General features: G+C 47.3%; 1 protein-coding gene across 5 annotated transcripts in view; it reads right to left on the bottom strand.

The window, feature by feature from the left end:
- Nucleotides 1-2,618: 2,618 nt before the first annotated feature.
- LOC6595613 (protein turtle) overlaps nt 2,619-21,854 on the bottom strand; it is a 42,570-nt gene continuing 23,334 nt past the window's right edge. Inside the window, exons 6-13 of one of the 5 annotated variants that reach the window (XM_026988163.1) lie at nt 20,719-20,960; nt 20,378-20,452; nt 18,186-18,456; nt 17,248-18,111; nt 16,676-16,759; nt 10,526-10,939; nt 6,169-6,298; nt 2,619-5,723 (exon numbers count right to left, since the gene is read on the bottom strand). In XM_026988163.1, coding sequence (XP_026843964.1) covers nt 3,800-5,723; nt 6,169-6,298; nt 10,526-10,939; nt 16,676-16,759; nt 17,248-18,111; nt 18,186-18,456; nt 20,378-20,452; nt 20,719-20,960 — 4,004 coding nt within the window. In that variant the 3' untranslated portion in view covers nt 2,619-3,799. Of the gene's footprint in view, nt 5,724-5,912; nt 5,984-6,168; nt 6,316-10,525; nt 10,940-16,675; nt 16,760-17,247; nt 18,112-18,185; nt 18,457-20,377; nt 20,453-20,718; nt 20,961-21,854 lie in introns of those variants that run through there. The other 4 variants (XM_026988165.1, XM_026988164.1, XM_026988166.1 and 1 more) reach the window with 4 other exon arrangements.

The following is a 21,854-nucleotide window of genomic DNA, read 5'->3' as shown; positions in this document are numbered from 1 at the left end:
CCATCCATCTGTACAATGCTTACGAATACGAGCATGGGGTCTCCTCTGTCTCCCCCACAATTCGTTTTCGCAGACGTTTATCCACTTAAATAATTAGGCGATCGCCAAAGTGTTGCAGAAATCATTTATTTGGAGTCCATGAAAGGGGATACCCTCTGTCAATGATCGAGTCGATTCTCCATTGGAATCACTTCAAGAAACTTCCATAATTTCTAGCCTGCTCACTGCAGGGTGTCACCTATTCGATTGCATTCTCGTGCTGAAAATTAAGCTATTTTTATAGCATTTTCTGGTAAATTTCATTAGTTTAATTGCCCCGAGATCAGGCGGCCATCGCCTTCACAGTGGCCGCGCAGGCGTATGAGTGATATTTTTGTGGATGTGAGAAAATAGCCATTTTTCAATTAATGGCTTCCCGTGGCTTCCCTTGCGGATTCGGATCCCGATTCCGATTCAGAGCTAAATGAATGAAAGAAAGAATCCCATTTTCTTCGTTTTATTTGATCAATTTCAAGTTTTTTATTTTTATTCGTTTTTTGTTTGTTTTTGGTTTTTGTTTGTTTTTTTTGCTTTTGCTTTCGTTTTTGTAAGTTTTATTTGTTTAAAAATTTTGTTCATTTTGCTAATTTCTCATTATAATTGTGTGTGTCGTGTGTATCGGGTGTGTGTGTGTGTGTGTGTCGTGTGTGTGTGTATGTGTCGTGTGTCGTGTTAATTACAATATATTTCGTTCTAAACTGATTTATCCTTGTACGATTTATATATATGCTGAATTGGAAATTGCAATCAGTGTGGGGGAAATGCAATGCGGAAATAGGGAAATAGGGGAAAGTGAAAGGTGTTCGGAGGAATCGTGAAGCGAACGTGAAAGATGGTCTCGTGTGTGGGCGGGAGGGGGAGGGAAATGTTGCTGTCTCGAAGTAGAAACAGAAGTAGAAGTAGAAGTAGGAAGTGCAAAAGTATCTCATTTGTTTTCGTTTTGATAGTTCCTAGTTGTGTTCCTATTTGTGTTCTTCTTTCATTTCCATCGAAAGTCGATTCGAAAAGTGAACGTTAAAGACTGACGGTCTGTCGCACCTTGTCCAAAAATCAAAGTGGCAGACGACTAAAGCGTTAGATTTACTTAACTTAGTTTTGTTTTAATCGGTATTCCCTTTACTTAATGTACATGCCGTTAAATCCGGTAATCCCATAATCCAGTTATCCAGTAATCCAGTATCTATATCCATAAATATATAGAGAGAGCATGTACATAATCATATATCATATATCATGTGTATATGCCTTAAAGTCCTTCATCGGTCCTTCTATTCCCTCTATCGTCTTCTCCTTCTCTTTCAATCAATTAAAATTCAATTTATTCTGCCATTCTCTGTAATTACTCTCGATTCGCACTTGGCTTTTCCTTGCTTTCCATTCCATTTCATTCCGCTTGTGCTTTCGTTTCGTTAATGCGTCAATTAATTAAATTATTTATTTTCATTTCTAGTTAAACCTTTAAGTGTGTGTGTTTCTGTGTGTGTTTTCTCAGTTGTGTGTGTGTGTGGGTGTGGGTGTGGGTGTGGGTGTCTGTCTATATGCAATACAAAAAAACCAACTTAATTACTTGAATACCCTCAACATTTACAAAGTACATAAGTAGGCATCGACTATGCAACATTCTTGATTCCGTCCCATCCCATCCAATCCCTTGCTATCGCTTCAATCATCCCAGCCTTTGCTTTTTGTAATCCTAACCTTTAATGCAAATACAATACTTTTACTCTGGGATATCTGGGGAAAGGTCAGAAGGTCGGGGAAGTGAAGTCCGGAAACAAAACGGGGAATATATGCTCGTACATACAATATACATATATAGAAATTCTTGAGATCATTCGAGTAGTTCTTCTTGGCTGATTCGTAGTTGATTTGCTTTTCTTTCTCTCTCTCTATCGAACCCTTCCCCCTTCAAATCTTTATCGTTATCGTTATTCGTATTACCTTTATGGATAGTATTATTATTATTATTATAGTATTTTTTGTTATTCTTCTTTGTAATTTACATACGTTATACACACACACATCTTCTATACGCTTCTCTCGCTCTGGCAGTGTTTTGGCGTCAAGTTGTGTCAAACCATCATTCCGTACAATTTGATCGTTTATCATTTATCGTTTATCGTTTATCATTAACAAGTACCTAAAAAAAAACAGAAACGCAGCTGTATCTTCGGGATCTATGCACAACTGTGACCCTAGGCCCCATTTCTCTCCTCTCTATCTTGTATCTTGTATCTTGTACATATAGATATTGTATCTGTATCTTTCACCTTACCAACTTATTCAACTGTCGAGTGGCGTCGCAATTGACCAAGTCTTGGGCTGTGTGTGTGTGTGTGTGTCGTGTGTCGTGTGTCGGGTGTCGTGTGTGTCAAACTGTGAATATACTATATCGTACCGGAAAGAATCGATTGGTTTTTGTTTTTGTTACTTAGTTTTCGTTTTGTGTTTTGCGTTTAATAAATATTCTTGTTCGAGATAATTATCGTGTGTGTTTGTGTGTGTGTGTGAGTAACAGTAAACATATATGCAGCTGTTATATTTCATTTAATTCGTTCGTTAAACTGTTTTTTCTTTCGTTTCGATTCATTTTGTTTTGCTTTGTTAGGGTTTTTCTGTAGGTTCTCTTTGTCGTTAAATAATTTAATTATGAAACAATTTCTCTATATGTGGTTTTTAAATACGTTGTAGCATTTGTTTTTGTTTTGTTTTTATTTTTAACTTCGTATCATCGTCTCTCGTCGTCGCTCAGCTATCGATAGTCGATAATTTTAACAACTAAATGCTTAACAGCTAGCATATTCCGTATTCCGTATTGATTTTACTCGTACTTTTAGTGTTTTGTTTTTTAATTGTAACATAATTTAGGCTTACGCTTGTGGGGTTTGTTGGGATTGTGGTAGTGTTTAATGTTTAATGCTCTCCCTCTCCCTCTTACTCTCTCTCTCTCTCTCTCTGAATGTTTAACATATCAATCAGTGTGTGTGTGTGTGTGTGTGTGTGTCGTTAAATATTCAAATATCTAATACACTTGTAAATAATAATATTTAATTGTAATTTGTTCTTCTTTACTTTGTTATTTTTCTTTTAATATCAATTCTTTATCTTGTATCTTTTATCGATTATAATTGCTATAGGTTTTAAATATTATACTTAAACTTTCGGCTCCTCTCTGCATCTGCATCCCCCTCTCTATCCCTATCTCTATCTCCATTTCCTGCTCCTCCTCCTTCTCAAAGTATTTACAAATCTCGCGTGGAATTCACTTGGCTTCTCTCTCTCCCTCTCTCTCTCTCTCTGTCTTCCCGTAAAATCTACTAATTGTTTCATTGCTTGGGTTCTCTTTGGGGGTAGGTAACTTTTAAAGTTCATATCTGAGGGATCTCTATGATGAGGGTGGGGGGGGAGGGGCATGTGTGGCAAGGGCATGGCTGTACGCGTGCACAGATGTGTGGCCTGATCCGATGTTCATCTATGTATCATGTATCATGTATCATCTACGTATGCGGTTGAATGTTGATTGCAATGGCATGCTGCTTGCGGCTGCTCATCCGTCTCCCGTATCCCCTGCGACTTGCATATGATGGGTCTGTCTCTGATGGGATGGATGCATCGTAGTTGCGGTGCTTGCCGTTGCATTGTCATTGAGGCGCATTTCATGGGTGTGTGCATGTGGGGATGTGTTGATGCCATGTGGGACTTAATTAAATGCTTGACTGGACTGGACTGGAGTCTGGACTCTGGAGTCTGGGGCCGTCACTCAGCAAACGCTCTCCATTTCGGGCGGCACTCCCGCCTGCTGCATGGCCTGTCGCTTGCGGTACGCGTAGAACTCTTCTCGCATCGCCTGCAGGCGCACCTCCACGTTGTCGTAGCGCGCCGGTAGCTGGTGTTGCAGGGGCAGGGTGCGCAGCTTGCGATTCCCGGAACCCCCGCTATATCCAGAGGGGGCGTGGGCGTGCAGCAGGCTGCCACTCAGAGGCCCCAAGGTGTGGTGATGATGCAGATGTTGATGGAACGAGTGCGGATGCGATTGCGTATCGATGTGCAGATGGTTGAGATCTTCGCGCAGCATTCCCATGCCCGTGGGCGTCGAGGCGCTTGGCGTGGGTGTGGCGGGGTCGAATTCGTAGTGGCCATCGACGCTGCCGACGTCCACGGGGCACGGTGCCTTGGGGGCAGGCAGGTTGCTGTCCGTGGCCGCGTTCAGTCTTGAGATCATTTCCAGCCAGTGGGCCATTGTGTACGGCGGGGTGTTGGTCCGCGGATAGGACGAGTAGGCGGAGTGCGGCGTCTGGCCCTGGGCCTGCTGGCTGCCCTCCAATCCTCCCGCCCCAAAGTACCCCAAGTGCTTGGGCGGCGAGGGTGGGGCACGGTACGGTGGCAGCAGCCGCCACTCGCTGGTACTGCCCGGGTGATTGGAGGTGTTCTTCGAGCCAAAGCCACTCGAGCTGCTGCGGGACTCGGGCGAGGCCTCCAGTCCTGCATTCCCCCCCACGCCCACGCTGTTGCGCAGGGAGAGATTCAGATCGGGGAGGGGCGAAAGCAGCTCGTGCTGCTGGCGGCTGAAGAGGCGGGAGTAGTGACGCGGATACCAGCGCGTGCGCGGCCTGTAGCTGTGATACGGCAGCTGTCCGTGGTAGTAGCTCCTCCATGACGGCGGCGACGGGAGCTGCAGCGGCACGAAGTGCTCCTCCAGCGGATGCTGTGGCTGCTGCTGCTGGTGTTGCTGTTGTTGCTGTTGCTGCTGCTGCTGCTGGCGGCGGGTCTCCTCCTGGATGGTTCTCAACGAAGGCAGCTCCTGCGAGTAGTAGCGATAGCGACTGCTGAGATTTCCTCCCACTCCGCTGTTGTGGGATCGCTCCGCGGAGTTCGGCGGATAGACGGTGCTGAGGTCGCTGAAGTGCGTCGGGTAGCCGCTGCTGCCGCCGCTCAGCAGCAACTGCTGCTGGTGGTGCAGGTGGCTCATCGCCGGGGAGCTGGAGAAGATGCGCGAGATTCTAGAGGGGGTGTAGTGGTGCGGCGAGAGGAGGTGTTGCTGCTGGCCCAGGCCCAAGGCCCCACTGATGGTGTTGATGTGCAGCGGTCGGCTCCTGTCCGCATTCCCGTACAGATTGTGGCTGCCACTGCTGTTGTATGTAGGCCGCAGCACGTTCTGGTAGCGAGCACCGCTGATGGCGTCCTCAAAGTGCGCTGGCTGGTGCTGTGGCTTGCCCCCGATCTTGAGCAGACCGCCCAAGCCCTGGAGGAAGCCGCGCGCCGAGTCCGCCGCCGACTGCAGGCTCAGCTGGCTGGAGGATGCCACGAGGGGACGACGCCAGGAGGCCCGTGCTGTGATGAAGTTGCGCCGCGAGAGGAAGCCGCCATCGTCGCTGGAGGACTTCTGGGAGACGTTGCTGTTGCGGCGCTCAAAGAGCGCTCCATCCACTACGTCGATGTTGTTGTTGTCCAGCGTGTAGCCCTGTATCTTGGATCCATCCACATCCAAGACAAAGCGGCCATCGAGGCTGCGCTGAATGCGGCTCACAGAGCGCCTCCCAGTGGCAGTTCCTGTGTCGCAGTCGTCGAGGGTCGTGGGGGAGCTGTAGATGGAGTGGCAGTTGGTGCAGCGATCGGGTGGCCAGATCCAGTGGAGAATGGCAATCAGTATGGCGGTTAGACTTGATATTCGGGTTTGTTTGTACCTAAGGCGTGGATTGATAGAGAGATTGTCAGATTGTTAGATGCAGATACTCGTAAAAGACGAACAAAATATGCAAAACGCAGATACACAACTAAGGGTAAACTCTGAACAAAAATGGGAAATAAACATTGAATGAACGGAAGGTGGAACCAAAAAGAGAGAACTTTTAGTTAGAGAAATGTTTGCTTACGATTTTGATTATGACAGGATGGACCTGGAACTATAAAAACGCTTTCATAATCACGGTAATGTTCAGTATTGCTATAAGAGAGAGCGATGGAGCGATGGAGCGTTGGGAATGGTGCATTCCAATCAGAGAGAGTGTAGATACAAATAGATACAGATACACGCACACAGTTGCAGGAGGGAACAATTTAGATTGAGATTGAGATTCAGATAGAGGGCAATACTCCTCTCTTCGGTCGATGGATGCGGGGGATACTCACTTTTTTAAAGGCACTTGACCAGAGGAAATTGAGCCCGTACTGCGATTGTGATGCAAATGATGATGATTATTGGCTGCATTGGCTGCAATGTTACGAGCGTCCGTTATCCTGCAAGCTACCATGTTGAACTCTGTAAACGTATAATTTCTACAATTAATTTTGGCGTGCAGAGTGAGCCGTCCTATCCCGGGCAAATAAAATACAGTACACGACACACAGGACACATGGCACAGGACACATACACAGATATAGATGTATCTATACTACAGTGCACTCTACATATAGACGTATACACATATGTATATGGCAGATTCATCCGCTTATACTCGTATCGAGGAAATGGACTCATTTGCATGCACTCCCCTGCTGTCTGCCGTCTGCTGTCTGCCGTCTGCTGTCGATGCTAATAAGTTGAGATTGTTTAAATTTTTAGCCAGCTACTAGATTATTAACTAGGGGTAACAGAGGCAGAACAGAAAGCGTTTACCACCAGCTATATGCTGGCCACCATTTAGTAGTTAGAGCAGTCACCAGCTACCAGTTACCAGCTACCAGTTAGTGCTATGACTATCGCTATGACTAAACTAAGTTGTTGTTAGTTGTTCGGGCTGATGTTGATTATAGTGTGTGGCAATTACATGTAGCAGAACACAAGGAGGCGCCAATTAGTGGAGGCAGTAGGTAGGGGCAGGAGGCAGGGGGCAGGGGGATAATTTTGCAGTCAGAGTAAACGGTAATTGGAACGAGAGTCACTACATGGAATACTTGGAATAAATGGCATATCTAATGCCCAACTAAATCGAAACTTAATTCTCCCCGAGGCCCCCGAGGATGGGGTTTCCGAGAGGGGGTGGGGGGCTGGAAGGTGGAAGGCGGAAGGCGGAAGGCCATTGACATTCGATGTCAATGACAAACTAATTCGAGACGCGGACCCGGGGCAATCCTGGCACGCACACACACTCGTGGAGAGACACATGGACTCATGGAGGACCCTCACATACAATTACAATATACACACACACATATACGCCTATATGTAAATGCAAAAAGTATATACACAAGTATATACACATATATGTACAGCCATGTGCTCTCTCTTCGCAGTATTTTATTTGGGATATGGCTTCGAATGGTTGGAAAAAAAACAATGACACGTGAAATGGCTTTTGAGAGAATGGTCAAGATACGAATTGAATTGTGCCACAACAGAAAACAGAAGAGAGACAGACAAGTGGATGAGGAGTAGGATGAGGAGGATGATGAGGAGCGCATTCATGAAACAAAACAAAACAAAACAGAACAGAAGAGAGAAACAGAGAACAGAGTGAGCAGAGAGGAGGATAAGTTTAATGAAAATCGAAAACCAAATATTGCTGATTATGGGACGACAACGGAAGCGGAAACAAAAAGTTGGGCGACACAAAAGTTAGTCCGCCCGGAGAACACTCTCTCCATCGAGGGCGGGAGCGAGAAAACGTAAAAAACGAACAAGTGATTCAAGATTCAGATACAAAAACGGAGAAACGAGAAACGAGAAACAAGAAACGAGAAGTGGTATTGGTTTTGTGGTGTGTGTGGTTCGTGGTGTGTGGTGTGTGGATGTGTGAAGTGTGGCCTTTGAGTAATTATGAAATCTGTGTGTGAAATGAGCTTGCGCCGCAGCGGCTGATTGAGTGAGTGAGTGCTCGGGTGCTTGAGATACTTTTCAGAGAGAGTGTGGAGCTGCGGCGGGCGCTTGATCTGCCTATGCATAACCGACATAACAGATGGCTAGATAGATGGATAGATTGTATGCGTATGTATGGATTGTTAATCGATGACACTGTATGTATGTATGTATGTATGCATGGTGGATTCAGTACAGTTGTGTCAGTGTGATATAGTGGTTGATTGATTGATTGACTGTTTGATTGTTTGATTGATTGATTGATTGATTGGTTGTTAGATTGGTTAAGTTGGCGAGGGACTGGACGCGTCTGAAAATAACCTTTTAGTTTTGTTGTCAGTAACTTCAGGATCGGTGGTTGCACACGACATCGATTTTTAATATGATAACAAAAACTTACCCTTGCGCGCTGTGTCGTTGTTTTTATTTCTTTTTTGTTTTTTGTTTTTTGTTTTTGTTTTTTGCGAGGGTCTTGGGGTTCGGGTGGGGCCTTTTCTGAGTGCATTGCGTCCACATGTTGTATGGAGATATGGCCCTGCCACATACCTGCACAACGAGGGGGAGGATCTTGGGCAGGCATGTGGCAGGACACAAGGCAATCTGCACAGGGCGGACCGATCATCAGTGACTTTTGTCGGAGCGATCATTTTATGCTTGGAAGAGGCCTTTTGAGCTTTCGACCTTTCGGTCTTCCGGCTTTTGGCCATGTTCAATTTCTACGTGGGATTGCGGGCCTTTTTTACCATCTTTGTGCGTGAATTGTTTACAAAAAACGTCTGCCCAGTATTGTGCCCTATATAAATGAGCGCCTGTGCGCCATGTACATAGATGTAGATTGTATTTTGTACATCTCTGAAATACCTTTATCCAGCATGAACTCAGCCCTGGGCAGAAACAACGACGATTTGGCCAAGAACATGCTTTTGTCAATATAATTCGCGGATAAAGGTATTTTGTGGTATTATTTTTTTTTATCAGATTCAACGTTAATTCTGTATATATGTACGTATGTATCTCTTTTTCTCACTCTCACTCTGTCTGTGGCTAGTGTGTGTGTGTGTGTGTGTGTGCGTGTGTGGGTGTGTGGGTTGCCACAGCGTTAAAAGAACAAAGGAATAAATCAAAAAACAATGTGTTTTCTATAGTGGAATACGAGTGTATTCGTATGTATCGCACATACATAATATTTCACAGCTAATGGGGCTGCGAAATTGTCCTGTTTTTCTGTCTTTTCCGTCTTTTTTGTGTGTAAGTGTGTGGTGGCTCCGAAAAGAATACATAAATAATTGATTTAAACAACGCAACATTAATTAATCCACTTAAAATACAGATTAAAGCAAAAACCAATGACAAAGGCAGAGAGACAGACGAGGAGCGAGGCTTGGTCGGTTCCATATTCCATATGCACACACGTACGGCACGAGGCTCGATTCGTTTCGATTCGATTACATTAAACGCGTATATCCAGCGAATATCGAACATAATGAAGGCCCTGGCATATTCAATTTCCGCTTCAAGAGGGGACACGGGAGAGAGAGTAGCCCGGGGGTCTGTTGGGGCCTTGGCCGTGGGCCGTGGGCCGTGGGTGGAGCTTAATCGATTTATCGTCTTTCTGCTGGCGGCTGAATCCTCCTTAATGCTTAACTAAAGTTGCAATAACTATTTATATGTACATGCGTTGAATTTCAGAAATAAAATGCACTATGAAGTCAGAACAGAAGAAAAGATACTCAGGTAATCCCGAACAGAAGATCCGCCAATGATGCGAAACTAAAACATAATTTAATGGAATGCAAACGTAAATGGATAACTTGAGGATTGATGCGATGGCCAATTTCGAACTAAGAGCTGGGGGAATGCATCTTTTTTTGTCTACACTCTGTACGGGCGGGAGTCCTGGACCAGCGGACCAGTGTTTCGTCTTGGGTTCGTCTTGGATTGTAGGGGAGGACAGGGGAAGGACCCAGACAGAACTCAAGATAACAACCAAAGAAAACCAAACAGGAAAAGCAAACATAAAACCAAAATCCAATTAGTATGTAAATATTATATACAGAAATTTTGCAGTAACGCTCTTTTTTTTGCCAAATTTTGCCAAATTGCAACTGAATTTTACTTGCAACAAACTACAACGAAAATATGTACGAAAATATTCGCTCAGACACAGGCATAATTTATGGAGAATTTCCGATTGTTTTGCCACAAATAATTTACTTTTACTTTTACGATTACTCTTCAGCAAAACAGAACAGAACAGAATGGAACATTGGTCTCAAATGCAGGTCTCAAATGTGTTTTTGTTGTCGAATAAACCGAGTAACCCGAATGCCGATTAATGGAAGGGGCGCTTCCATACTCCAATACTGTCGGCGTCGGTGAAAACTCAAAAGGCAGAACTGATAAAAGGCAATGCACTGCACTGTAGGGCTGTTGGCCATGTTAGTGGCTGTATTTAGTGGGTTCATTAGACAACAACAAGAACACATCATCAATCGCTATTCTGGTTATTACTGGTATTAGAGAGTATATCGTAGGGATCAGATCATCAGTAAGTATCATCTTAGTAGTATCATTAGCAGTAGGCAGTATCATATCATTATCATTTATCAGTTATCAGTTATCAAAAGTTATCGGAGAATGTCATCAAAAACCATTTCAAGTGTGTGTGTTAGCTCTGGGCCTCAGTGTTACCTTTTTCCTGTTTTCGTCGTTTACGTTTATTGCAAATTTTTACGGCACAAACCGATAAAATGATCGCAACAATAAAAAACAGGATGCCCCCAACGACGCCGGCGGTTATAGCTTTATGCTTGACACGTGCCGGCACGGGGAACTTCACCTCGTCGCTGGACTCGTACGATTTCTCCGAGTTGGCCAGCACCCGGAAGTAGTAGGTCCGTCCGCCCACCAGGTTCTTCACTAGATACTGCGTCTCCTCCGGCCGTATCTGTCCGCGGTTCAACGTCTTCCACTGGGCGTCCGTGCGGTACTTAATCGTGTAGAACTTGACGATGTGCGCCCGCTCCAGCGGCGACTGCCACGTGATGAGGAATCCGTTGGACACCTCCGTGACGGACACGTTCCGTGGGGGCCCGGGCTTTGGACCTGCAACGACATTTTGGGTTCGGAAGAGACACAGGGGAGGGGAGAGGACGGGAGAGAGAAAAAGAGAGAATTAGTATGTTACAGGAAGTGGAAGTGTTGAAGGGAATTCCCATCCCGTGTATACCAGACCAGACCCCATTTTCAATTTCAAAATCCAACACACTCGTACACCTTTCCGAGGGGGGGTGGCTAAATCGTTTGCATTATTTTTGATTTATTTGCATTTCATTTTATGCTTTGTTTATTTACGCGAGGAATTTTCCGAGTTTCCGCGGAGTCCGCGTTGCCCTTTTATTACCTTTCCGCATTGCCTTCGCCGCTTGGCTGGGTTTTCCCTCAGAGAAAGTACATTCATTCGGATCGAAAGCTTGAGTCCCGCACTAACTTGTATCCTTCTTCGGGCGATAGATCTAATAGCTATTTAATTCCCTTCTGAAAATATTATCATCCAACTAATTCCGAAGGGTGTGTCCTGCACCGGCTCATCCCCGGGTCTTGCTTTGTTTTAGATTCTTTTATTTATTTTATTACATTTACTTTTTTTCCTCTTTCGTTTCGCTTAAAAGCTTTATGAAATTTCCATTTGGCTTTTTGCAACTCTTGCCAGCGCACAGACAACCCTTTTACTTTTTTTTGCGTCTTTTTACTTTCTTTTTGCACCATGCATTTATTCATGACGAGGAAAGCGGCAACAAGAACAAGAACAAGAATGAGGAGGAGGAGGAGAAGGAGTCATGGGAATGGGATTTACTGGGCGAAAAGGGATTGACAAAAACACATTTTAATTAGCATACACACATAAAACTTTCCATTTTCGTATTTGAATACTTGTCCCCAAACCCAAACATCCGTTCGGCATCACAACGGAAAAATGATAAAAATATACGAGTACATGTCCATGCAACAGCAACAGCAACAGCAACAGCAACAACAGGAACAACAACAACAACAACGGACGAGGACTACACGGACATGGAGACGAACACTCTGGTGTCTGTCTGTCTGTCTGGCTAGAGCCTAGGCCATGGCCAGATACAGATACAAATTACGGGCCTAGACGGACAGGCCATGGATAACCTGAATTCTCAGTGAGTTCTCTCTCTCACTCTCTGTCTCTCGGGTGGCAGGACCTCCTCTCGCTGGTGATTTGTGAGAACTCGTGCTCGATGCAATTAACTGCCGGTCGGTCGGTCGATCTCCAGGGTATCGGATCGGGTGGGGGATGTCGCACATGCAAATGCAAATTAAAACAGCTTGGAGAAATAAGAGACACAATACGATATGTCATGTAAAATGTCCCCCAGGTTACAGCTGCTCCTCCTCTTCAGCGTCCTCCTTCCGACGGAGGCTCCCAACGGCGCTTATGAAATTTTCAACAGCATAAACCGATGTGTGCCATGCATCTGTGTGTGCGTTTGCTTGTATCGGTGTGTGCTAGCTCGTATCAGTCTGTCATTGTGTGCGTGTGTTGGTGTGGGGATGGCTGCTTAGATGAACGCTGACGCTGACGGTGCAAATGCGGGGGAATTTCGTTTGAATTTTTTGGGGTAAAGCGCAGCAGCACAAGCGGAACAACAGCAGGAACGAGATGGGGGCTCCCCCAAAAAGCTGCAGGATAACAGATGAGTTGGAAGGGGGGAACGGGGGAATGGGAAAACGGGGGATTTGCGAACGTGTGGCAATAAGTGCAAGCCATTTATTATGAAACGCTAACGAAAAATGCCACGCTCATTATATATGTATGTATTCTAATTAAAAATGCTTTTAAAGAGCTCTCTCGGGAGATTTGAAAGCGCATATACACTCTACACTCTGTCTTGCATATATCAAAAGTTGATTATGCGAATGGCGGCAGAAAGAGCAGTAGCTGGAGGTGGATCCTTGGAGTGGGGGAGGTGGGGCGCAACGACAACCCTTTGGCCCATGGCCCGTATAAAAAATGTGCGCAGATTTGACATAACATAAACGAGACAAGTGACAAACATAAAAAGACATAAAATGGGGATGGCGTACGGCAGGGAAAGGCGCACGGACCAAGGAAGGCCTAAATGAGATGGGTAGACACAGCAGACGGCCGGACGTACAAACGTACAAACGGACTGACGGACGGAGACACTGTAAAAATGTCAAGGGTAGACACGACAGGGTACACAAAGGGTACGGGACTGGGCATCGCGACCCTGTGAGGCGCCGCACGGTTAAATGTTATTTATGACTGCAGCAGTGGCAGTGGCAGTGGCACTGTGGCACTCTGGCACTGTGGCACACACTGTGTGCTGTGGATGGTAGGTGTGGCACCCGCAGAGGCAGTAAATCTGCAGCTGCAGGAATTGTGGAATTACAGGCTGTGCCGCAAGACAGAGACATTACTTAAGAGGGACCTGCAACATGTTGGCCAGGGGAGCGGGAAATGCTGTAAAATTATTGACGGGTATATATGCGGGGTATGGTGTGCGATATGGGATATGTGATATGTTTTTAATACGAGTACCTTTCACTCTCAATCTGGGTGGCGAATAAACTAGCTTGCCCCGCGAATCGGTGTGAAAGAAAATGTCAAAATATGCTAAAAGGTCTGCAAATAAAACGGAAACAGAACAGAAAACAGAACGAAAATGATCACAAATCAAATCGAAAAATCCAGTAAGATGTTTTAAAGATTAATTACAGAGAGTGCAGCCCGAAATGAGGAAAAGTGCAATAATAGAAAAGTGCAATCCAACAACCGAAATACTAAACTACTAAAGCCCTCTGTTGTGGGGTGTACAGTGGGTGTGTATTGGGGGGTCAGGAGTTCCAAAAGGTCGGGCCACACCGGCTTGCGGGTGAGAGGCAATCACTCAAGATCCAGCAGTCAATTGGTTTACCTTGACGGAATGCAAATCAGAGACCGAGACCAGAGGTCGACCTCCAAGAAGGAGGCACATACCGAGCCCCAGCTGCAATTATGACAGTGAAATGCATTGAATATTCATAAATGCTCAACGTACGTACATATGTACATCTGTACATATGTGTGTTTCAGTCAGAGAGTGTGTGTGTGCGTGTGTGTGTGTGTGGTTGTGTGTAATCAGCCTTGACATGCATTTGCTGCATGCTTCAAGCTCCAACTTTTGCCGCTGCTTTAGGAAGGGTATGCCTAGTCCGCACTCAGAAGAGAGTTCTGCACACTGCTGCTGGGTATCGTCTAGTCGAGCAGGCGATAGCTGCTCCACTTGGTTTATTTTGTCGAATGTCAGTGGCGGAAATTTGCAACTGTTCAAGTAGCGTGCTGCTGCTTCTGCTGTTGCTTCTGCTGCTGCCTCGCATTGTTGTTATTAATTTTTAAGCGCTGCGGCGCAAGGATAAAACAACAAGCCCAACAAGCCCTGCCAGCAGCAGCAGCACGCACCGAACACTGAACACAGAACTGTTCCACATGCCACCGTGCCACCGTGCCACCGTGCCATCGTGCCAGCGTGCCAGCGTCAGGGTCTACATGGCGTATGAAAATTGCTTGACATAAACAAATGCGGCACGGACACACACACTGACATTCACGTGCACGCACGTCCTTCCGTTTGAAAGGAGGGTATGGGAGTGGGTGTGGGTGTGGGTGTGGCGGAGGGCGGTGGCAAATGGTTTACCGTTGATGTTTTATGCACGATTTAAAAAAAAAAAAAGAGGAAAAATATTATAAGAAAAATAAAGCACAAAAAAACGAAAATAAAAGCCAAAAAGAAATACAATTTCTGCTGCTGCTGCTAGTTGTATTTGTTTGTGTGTGTGTGAGGGCGGCTGAGAATGAGGATGAGGCGGGGGTGGGGTGGGGATGGGGCGCGTGGTGTTGGTGTTGTGTCTGTAGAGTAGTGGGTGGCTGAATCTGAATGGGCGGGCGTTGCGTTTGCGGATGATGGTTGTTTCTGAAGGTGTTTCGTTACAAGCGCCAAAAAAAGGTACACACGTACACGAAATCCAGGGTTGCATTACACAACACAGCGCACATTTGCCGCTAGAGTTGCCACCGCCAGAGTTTCTACTGTTCGTTCGTTCGTTCGTTCGTTCGTTGTTGTTGTTGTAGTTTTTTTTTGTTATTTGGTTGTTTCTGGCGTTTTTCTGTTGTTGTTATTTTGTTGCTTCTGCTGCTGCTGCTGCTTCTGGCTCTGCTTCTGCTGCTGTTTCCCTTATTTTTTGAACATACGCGTGCGCCAAAACACGCACTGATACACACACATATGCTACGAGCACACACATCTATACCCATAAACACACACACAGATACACACAGATACTAATGCAAGTAAATTAAATACGCTAAATGGGGGGAAAACATTTATTTGTGTGTGTGTGTGTGTGTGTGTGTGTGTGTCTGTTCTTATATACAGCAGGCGGGGAGGGTACAACTAGGGGGTGTATGTAGGGGATAAACTACAGACCAAGAGAGTGAGGGAGAGCGAGAGACTGCTACTGAGCGGGTGGGGGAGGGGGCAGGTATGGGGGGGAGTATAAAATTAACTATTATCGCAAAGCGGTTGGAAAAACACGCGGCAACGTCGACAAAGGCATTCAAATTGCCGCACCTACTGCGCCCGCAATGGGCGGCCAGGACAGAGAAGAGGGGGAGCAGCAGGTCGGAGGTATCCTTGTTAAATGTGCCTCGGCATTTGGTAATATGGTTGTTTAAATTATACCACCCTCATGGGGCATGGGGCGTGGGGCATGGGGCGTGGGCGTTGTCATATCGACCGCACGACCTGCAAGACACGAAACACGACAACGAAGGCAGCTCCACGGCTCCACGGCTCCCCGCCTCGGTCGGGGCACAGTTGTAAAAACAGTTCAATTAATTTAAATAATTAAATGTGGGACAAACTGTTTTAATTACGCTGCGAACGGTTCGCTCGAACGCATACACACATAGACACACGTTGTGTGTGTGTGTGTTTGTGTGTGCGTGCGTGAAATGTAATATTCACAGCCAGAGCAGAGTCCGGACATCGCATCCTCCACAGCACAGCACAAAACAAGCCGTGCCCCTGCCCTCTGCATCGCACATGTGGCAGAAATTATGCCCCGTGGGAAATGGCGCGAATTTGGGGCGTGCTTTGGCAGCCAATAAAACCGTGGAGCAGGGCTCCACTGAGCAGATTGAGGGCAGATCATCCCCTAATCCCCCAATCCCCAATCCCCTATCCACTATCCCCATTTCCTACTTTCCTGCGTTGTATAATTGGTTTGAATATTTAATTGTTCCCGAAATGAATATTGAATATTTTTTGGGACTCTGCGTGGGCGGGAGGGGGAGGGGGTCTGTGGTCTAGCCTTATCCCTTTTGTACTTAGTTCCCGATAATTTAAAAATATACGCGTATATTTAGACACTACACTCCACTCATCAGTTCAGTCAGGCAAGGAAGGAAGGAAGGAAGGAAGGCAGATACACTGCACCACACATGAATGCCACTTTTGCGGTCTCCCCGAGGGCTCTTTCATCGCATTGTCTGCCTCTTGTTATCAGCAAAAGCATTCCGTTATCAAAAGCATTCGTCATTAAGTTCATTCATAGTTTTAATCCTTGTAATTGTGGTTGGGGTCCTCGTGTTTTGTTTCTTATTTACATCTACAATGCATACGCATACGCATTCGCATTTACTTGACTAAGGATTTTGGTTTTTGGTTTTCGGTTTTTAGTTTTTGGTTTTTGCTTGTTGGGTGTTTTGGTTTGTTGATTTTGGTTTTTGTTGGTTGATTCTCTTACCAGCTTCGTCTGGCATTAGCTGAAAGAATGAGTCGGGCGGTTGTGTTGCAGCCTTGACATTACGTGGCGCTGCCGGAGCGTCTTCTATTGGATTGAATTCGAATTTTTCAATGGTGGCATCCAACGTCAGCAAGAAAAATTCGAGATTCAATGCGCGAGTGAGAGTCGATGTTGAGTTTTGGCATTGCATTTTTTGGTATTGCATTTGATTGCGGCGCATGATTAGTATGAGAAAGTTAGAGATCGAGTAGCGGTTTGGTTTTGGTTGGAGATCGATGGAGATCGTGAGAAAAAGAGAAGAAAACGAGAGAAAAACAAGAGCGTTATGTTAGAGCCAATCCAAAGTAGAGAGGGCCTCGACCCCGAAGCCCCAACTGTGGACTTGTGGGCTGGCGGGCTTGTGGATCGAGTCTCCTCTAGTGCATAGGTTTTTCATGATAGAACAATGTGCATACGATGCTGGGACGATTGCAGCAAAAGGAACCCAAAACGAGCAAAAGGAGCAAAAGGAAAATAGCCAAAGCAAAAAGTACTAAATGCAAAGGAGGATCTGAGGAACAAGCAAAACTCACCCAGCGTCCGCACGGTCATCACTTTGCTCATCATCCCGTCGCCGAGGACGTTGCGACCCACCACCTGGAACTCGTAGGTGGTGCCGGAGGCCAGGCCGTTAATGGTCACCTGGGTACTGCCCGAGGGCGTCACCGAGATGGTCTGCCAGTCGTTGACGCCCGCTTCGCGGAACCAGATCGTGTAGTCCTGCTTGTACTCGGAGCCCCCGCTGTAGCCGGGCAGCCACTGGAGCGTGATGGAGGACTCGGTGGCCTTGCCGGTGATGTTGTAGGGGGCATGCGGCTGGGTGCCCTCGATCACCAGCTGCGTGACGGCCATCAAGGTGGCCACCTCGTTGGACACGACGCACTGGTAGTAGCCAAAGTCCTCGCGCCGCAGGTTCTCGATGGTCATGTTGCCGCCGGAGATCTTGATGCGGTTGCGCTGCGAGTCGGCCAGCTGCTCGCCCTCCTGGCGCTGCCACTTGATGGTGGGCCGCTCGGTGCCCTCCGCCTCGACGGCGTCGCAGTGCATCTCGACGCTGTCGCCGACCTTGCGCTGGTAGAGCGTATCAGGCTCCACAGTGAAGGCCGGCGGCTTGCGGACCAGCACGTCCATGAAGCCGGAGGCGCCGTGCGTGCCCTGGGCATTGTAGGGCGTGCAGGAGTACTGGCCTTGGTGCTCCTCGTTGACGCGCGTGAAGAGCAGCGACCCGTTGGCCATCACCACGATGTCCTTCATCTGGTAGGGCTCCAGCAGGCGCTTGTCCTTCGTCCAGGTCACGTACTGCAGCTGGGGACTCGACTTGATGTAGCACTGGACGACTCCTGCCAGCCGGAAGGGCAGATATTGCACCGTTGGCGTGAACGTGACCTTGGCAGGATCTGTGGAGGGTGGAGTGTGTGAAGGAAAATTGATAATGGCCGGAATCGAGGAGCAATGCGATGGCTGCACTCACATTCGACGCTGAGGTAGGCGGAGGCACTCTGCGGATCGCCGATGCCGTTGGTCACCTCGCACAGGTACTGGCCCGAGTCGTCCGGCTTGATGGGGTTGATGATGAGGGATCCGTCCTTGCGAATGGTGACACGGGTCTCCAGCGACGCGACCTCGCGCACCGGCGATCCCTCGCGGAACCAGCGGACGGTCACGTTGCCGGGCATCGCCTTAGCCTCGCATGAGAATATCACTTTTTCGCCCTCGAGCTTCGTTTGGTTGGTGGGCGGCACCTGTCGGTCGATTGAAAGGAAAGAGAGACAAAAAAGAATCCCTTTAGACAAATCTGAACCGTGGGATGACCTGCAAACTTATGACGGTTGACTGTTGACTGTTTTTTGTGGACTGTTTGACTAATTCAAATCATGAGCGCCGTAACTTTAACCCTAAATCCCCTCTTCGATGGAACAGAATGAGTTCTGGAACTTGTCATGGAGCTTGACAGCTAATTTTTGGCTGTCGCCGTCATCGATATCCTTTGTGTGTGCAGTCGCTTTTTCACTCCACTCCACGTTTCGCTTCGACTCATGAGAAATAACATTTCTGCTGTCACAACTATGAAATGCTCCCCTTTTCTCCACGGCTCCACTGCCCCACTGCTCCTCCACTGCTGACTGCCATTGACAACTTGTCAGTCAAATGTCAGAAGCGAACATTAGGAACCCTCTTTTCCCTCTCTCCCCTCTATTCCCTCCATTCCCCCACGATCCGTGATGTCCTGGCTCCCAGCCCTACTCTGGGTCTGGCTATTGCTCTGGCTCTGGGTAATTGCATGAGTGCATTCTCTGCCTGTTGTTCGTCCTTTCGGTTATTTAATGGGCACATTTGCGTTTGCTTTGGATTTTGATTTTGCTTTTGGGCAATTTGCTTGCAGAATGTTTCATTTGAATTAGTTTTAGTTATGGCAGAACTGCTGTGATGTGGGGCTGATGTGGGTTGACTGCGGGCCGGAATAGGCTCGTAAATTGAATTGAAACCCCCCATATAAGTGTGTGTGTGTGTGTGTGTGTGTGTGTTGGCCATCTATAAACTGTCCACCCGGCCTGTGGCCACAGATACAGATAAATGTTATTGCAATATTTATGCGAAGATTGCCTCACAAAATGCGGCAATTGCAGTAATTGAAGTTTGCTTTCGAGGTATGTCCTCGTCTTGGTCTTCGTCTGCCTCTAAGCTCCAAGTGCCCCCCAATAGGTCACAAAAGGTCAAAGTTCAAGCCAACGCGAACGAAGGCAGCAAGAAATATGAGTGGGAGTAGTGCAAGTAGTGGAAGAAGTGGCAGTGGCCTCGGAGTAGCGTATGGCCAACTGTAAATAACCCGAAATGCAAATGCATTAGCGGGGAGCGCACAAAAGTATGCTATGGTCGTACGTACCACTGCCGACTAGTACCCACACACGCGAGAAGGGGAGAAAGAAGAGTGTGCAAAGGTAGAGGAGGGCATGTTGTGTGCTCCATTGTAAATAGGGGGATCTGCGGAAGGGTAGCCGGCAATGAGAGATGGGCTGGGGATGCGAGACCAGACCAGGCGAATGACCATGTTAAGAGTATGCCTGGCGCACACGGAGTTCTCTGTTCGAGGAGTTGCTACTCTCCTGCTGCTTGCAGCTATGCCGTTCCGTTGGGGTCACAGTTTTGCGCGGACTCCCTTTTTCGCTTGTAAATGGAGAGACGACGGAATGGAGATGTTGCATACGGGGCACGAAGCATCCATCCACTGCGTTTTAGGGCCACGAAGGCACAAAAAAAGTTTCACGCTCGTTACAATTTTTTTCCTCCCGTTTCTGGGGCTCACGCTTTTAGCCGCGTTTTCGGTTGCCGCGTTTTCTGGGTTCTAGGAATCAGATCTCAGAATCGGACTGGAGTGGGGGAGTGCTGGGGGGCTCTTCACGTCCTGGACAGGGTTTGGTCTGGTGATTTTTGAAGCCCTAGCCCTGCTGCTGGTTGCAGCCGCAAAGCCTTTGGAGTGATTAGTTTGCTTTGAATTTGAATTTCGTTGAGGATGGGATAGGGATGGACTGCGAGGACGCAGAGGAGAATCTTCGGCTAGGTTAATGGAAAAGCGTTGAACAGATTATATGCAGTATATGCCGTATATGCAGTATATGCGGAATGCAAACAGAAGATGAGAGTAGAATAGAGTTCAGCACTTACTCTTATAGCAAATCTCTCATTGATGGCATTCGCCTGGGACTTGGTGCGTGCGTGCTTGTCGGGCGCGGCCTTATCCTTTTATCGCGGAATATCGGGGAAATCAAGAATTGGGGTGGCGGGAATGTGGTGGGGAGGCGGGAATCGGTGGGTGGAGAGAATATACATAGAGACTATTAGCAAACCTCAAAGCGAGACTCATGGCCAATGACTCCCCAGTGCACGGGCTCCCTCTACCCTGCTCTTCTTTTGCATACGAATTTTGTTGTACTCAAGAGTGTACGACTTTCAATTCAATTCAATTATGTATCTCAAAAGTAATTCATTTGTATTTAGGTTTTTACCATGATTACAGCGCCGCCCGCGATTATAACACGGGCCGTATGGGAGACTTGCCCCTCACCATTGCGTGCAATGCAAGTGTACTCTCCGATGTCCTCGTGCCGTATGGTCGAGATCCGGAGCTCGGTGCCGTCGTTGAAGATGCCCACCGTGGGCGAGGGGTCGACGGGATTGGCATCCTTGTACCAGAGTATTTCCGGGGTCGGTGTGCCATCAGCCTGGCAATTGAGTATAATTGAATCACCTGCAAGGAAACGCCAGGATCAGGACCATGCCATCCATTGAGAGAGAGAGGCAGAATGAGAACGAGAACGAGAACGAGAAATTAATAAGGTAAGTGGTGGCAATTGTTACGCTTTTTGGTTTCATTTGATGCGAAATGTGGCTAAATGTGGGGTATGGGGTAAGGGGTAAAGGAGCAGTGCATGTGCATAGCTCCCTGCCTCCTTCCGGTTAACTGTGGCACACGGCTTTGTCTCTGTGCCTCGGCTAACGGTGATAGCTGCTGCCGCTGCCGCCATTTGCAGCAGACAATGGGATACCCGGTCGAGGCTCTTTGTTGCAGTTCGTCCTCGTCCTCATCCTCGTACTTTGTGCCGCCTCACTGGGCTCGTTGTTATTCCTGCCTCTCCGTTGTGTGCTTGTGTCTGATTTATGCGCTGCAGCGCCATTTTCTCTCGACGCATTTCCGGCAACGTCTTTTGTTTCGCTTTCGCTGGTGCGGGGGTAGCCTCGGGGACTTGGACTGCCACTTGGACTTGTAAACATTTTAACTTTGATTAAGCGACGGAAATTTGATTTGATGCGATTGCGAACATAAAGAGCTTATCGATTTTCATGCTCTTCGGGCGAGCGGTGACCGGCAAGCAGCGAGCAGCAAGCAGCAAGCAGCAAGCAGCGGACCTTGCCCATTCAGAAGATGACAAATGGCGGCACATAACTCCTTGGGGGCCGCCCCGAAAGTATGGCCTGGCATGGCACACTTTTTACGACGCATGGGGACTGGAACCGGGACTGGGACTCGTAGTTCATTCTTGGGAATGGAATGGCATTTCCAAGGTGACAAACTCATTCGGGCCCTGCAACAAATTGCCGGCCATTTGACACAGTCAAAAGTACAGACTAGGAGGAGGGTGGG

Source organism: Drosophila persimilis, unplaced genomic scaffold, assembly GCF_003286085.1.
Source record: "Drosophila persimilis strain 14011-0111.01,24,50 unplaced genomic scaffold, DperRS2 tig00000191-arrow-pilon, whole genome shotgun sequence".
Taxonomy (NCBI): domain Eukaryota; kingdom Metazoa; phylum Arthropoda; class Insecta; order Diptera; family Drosophilidae; genus Drosophila; species Drosophila persimilis.
Note: the sequence above shows the minus strand (reverse complement) of the source record. Positions and strands in the feature narration are given on the sequence as shown.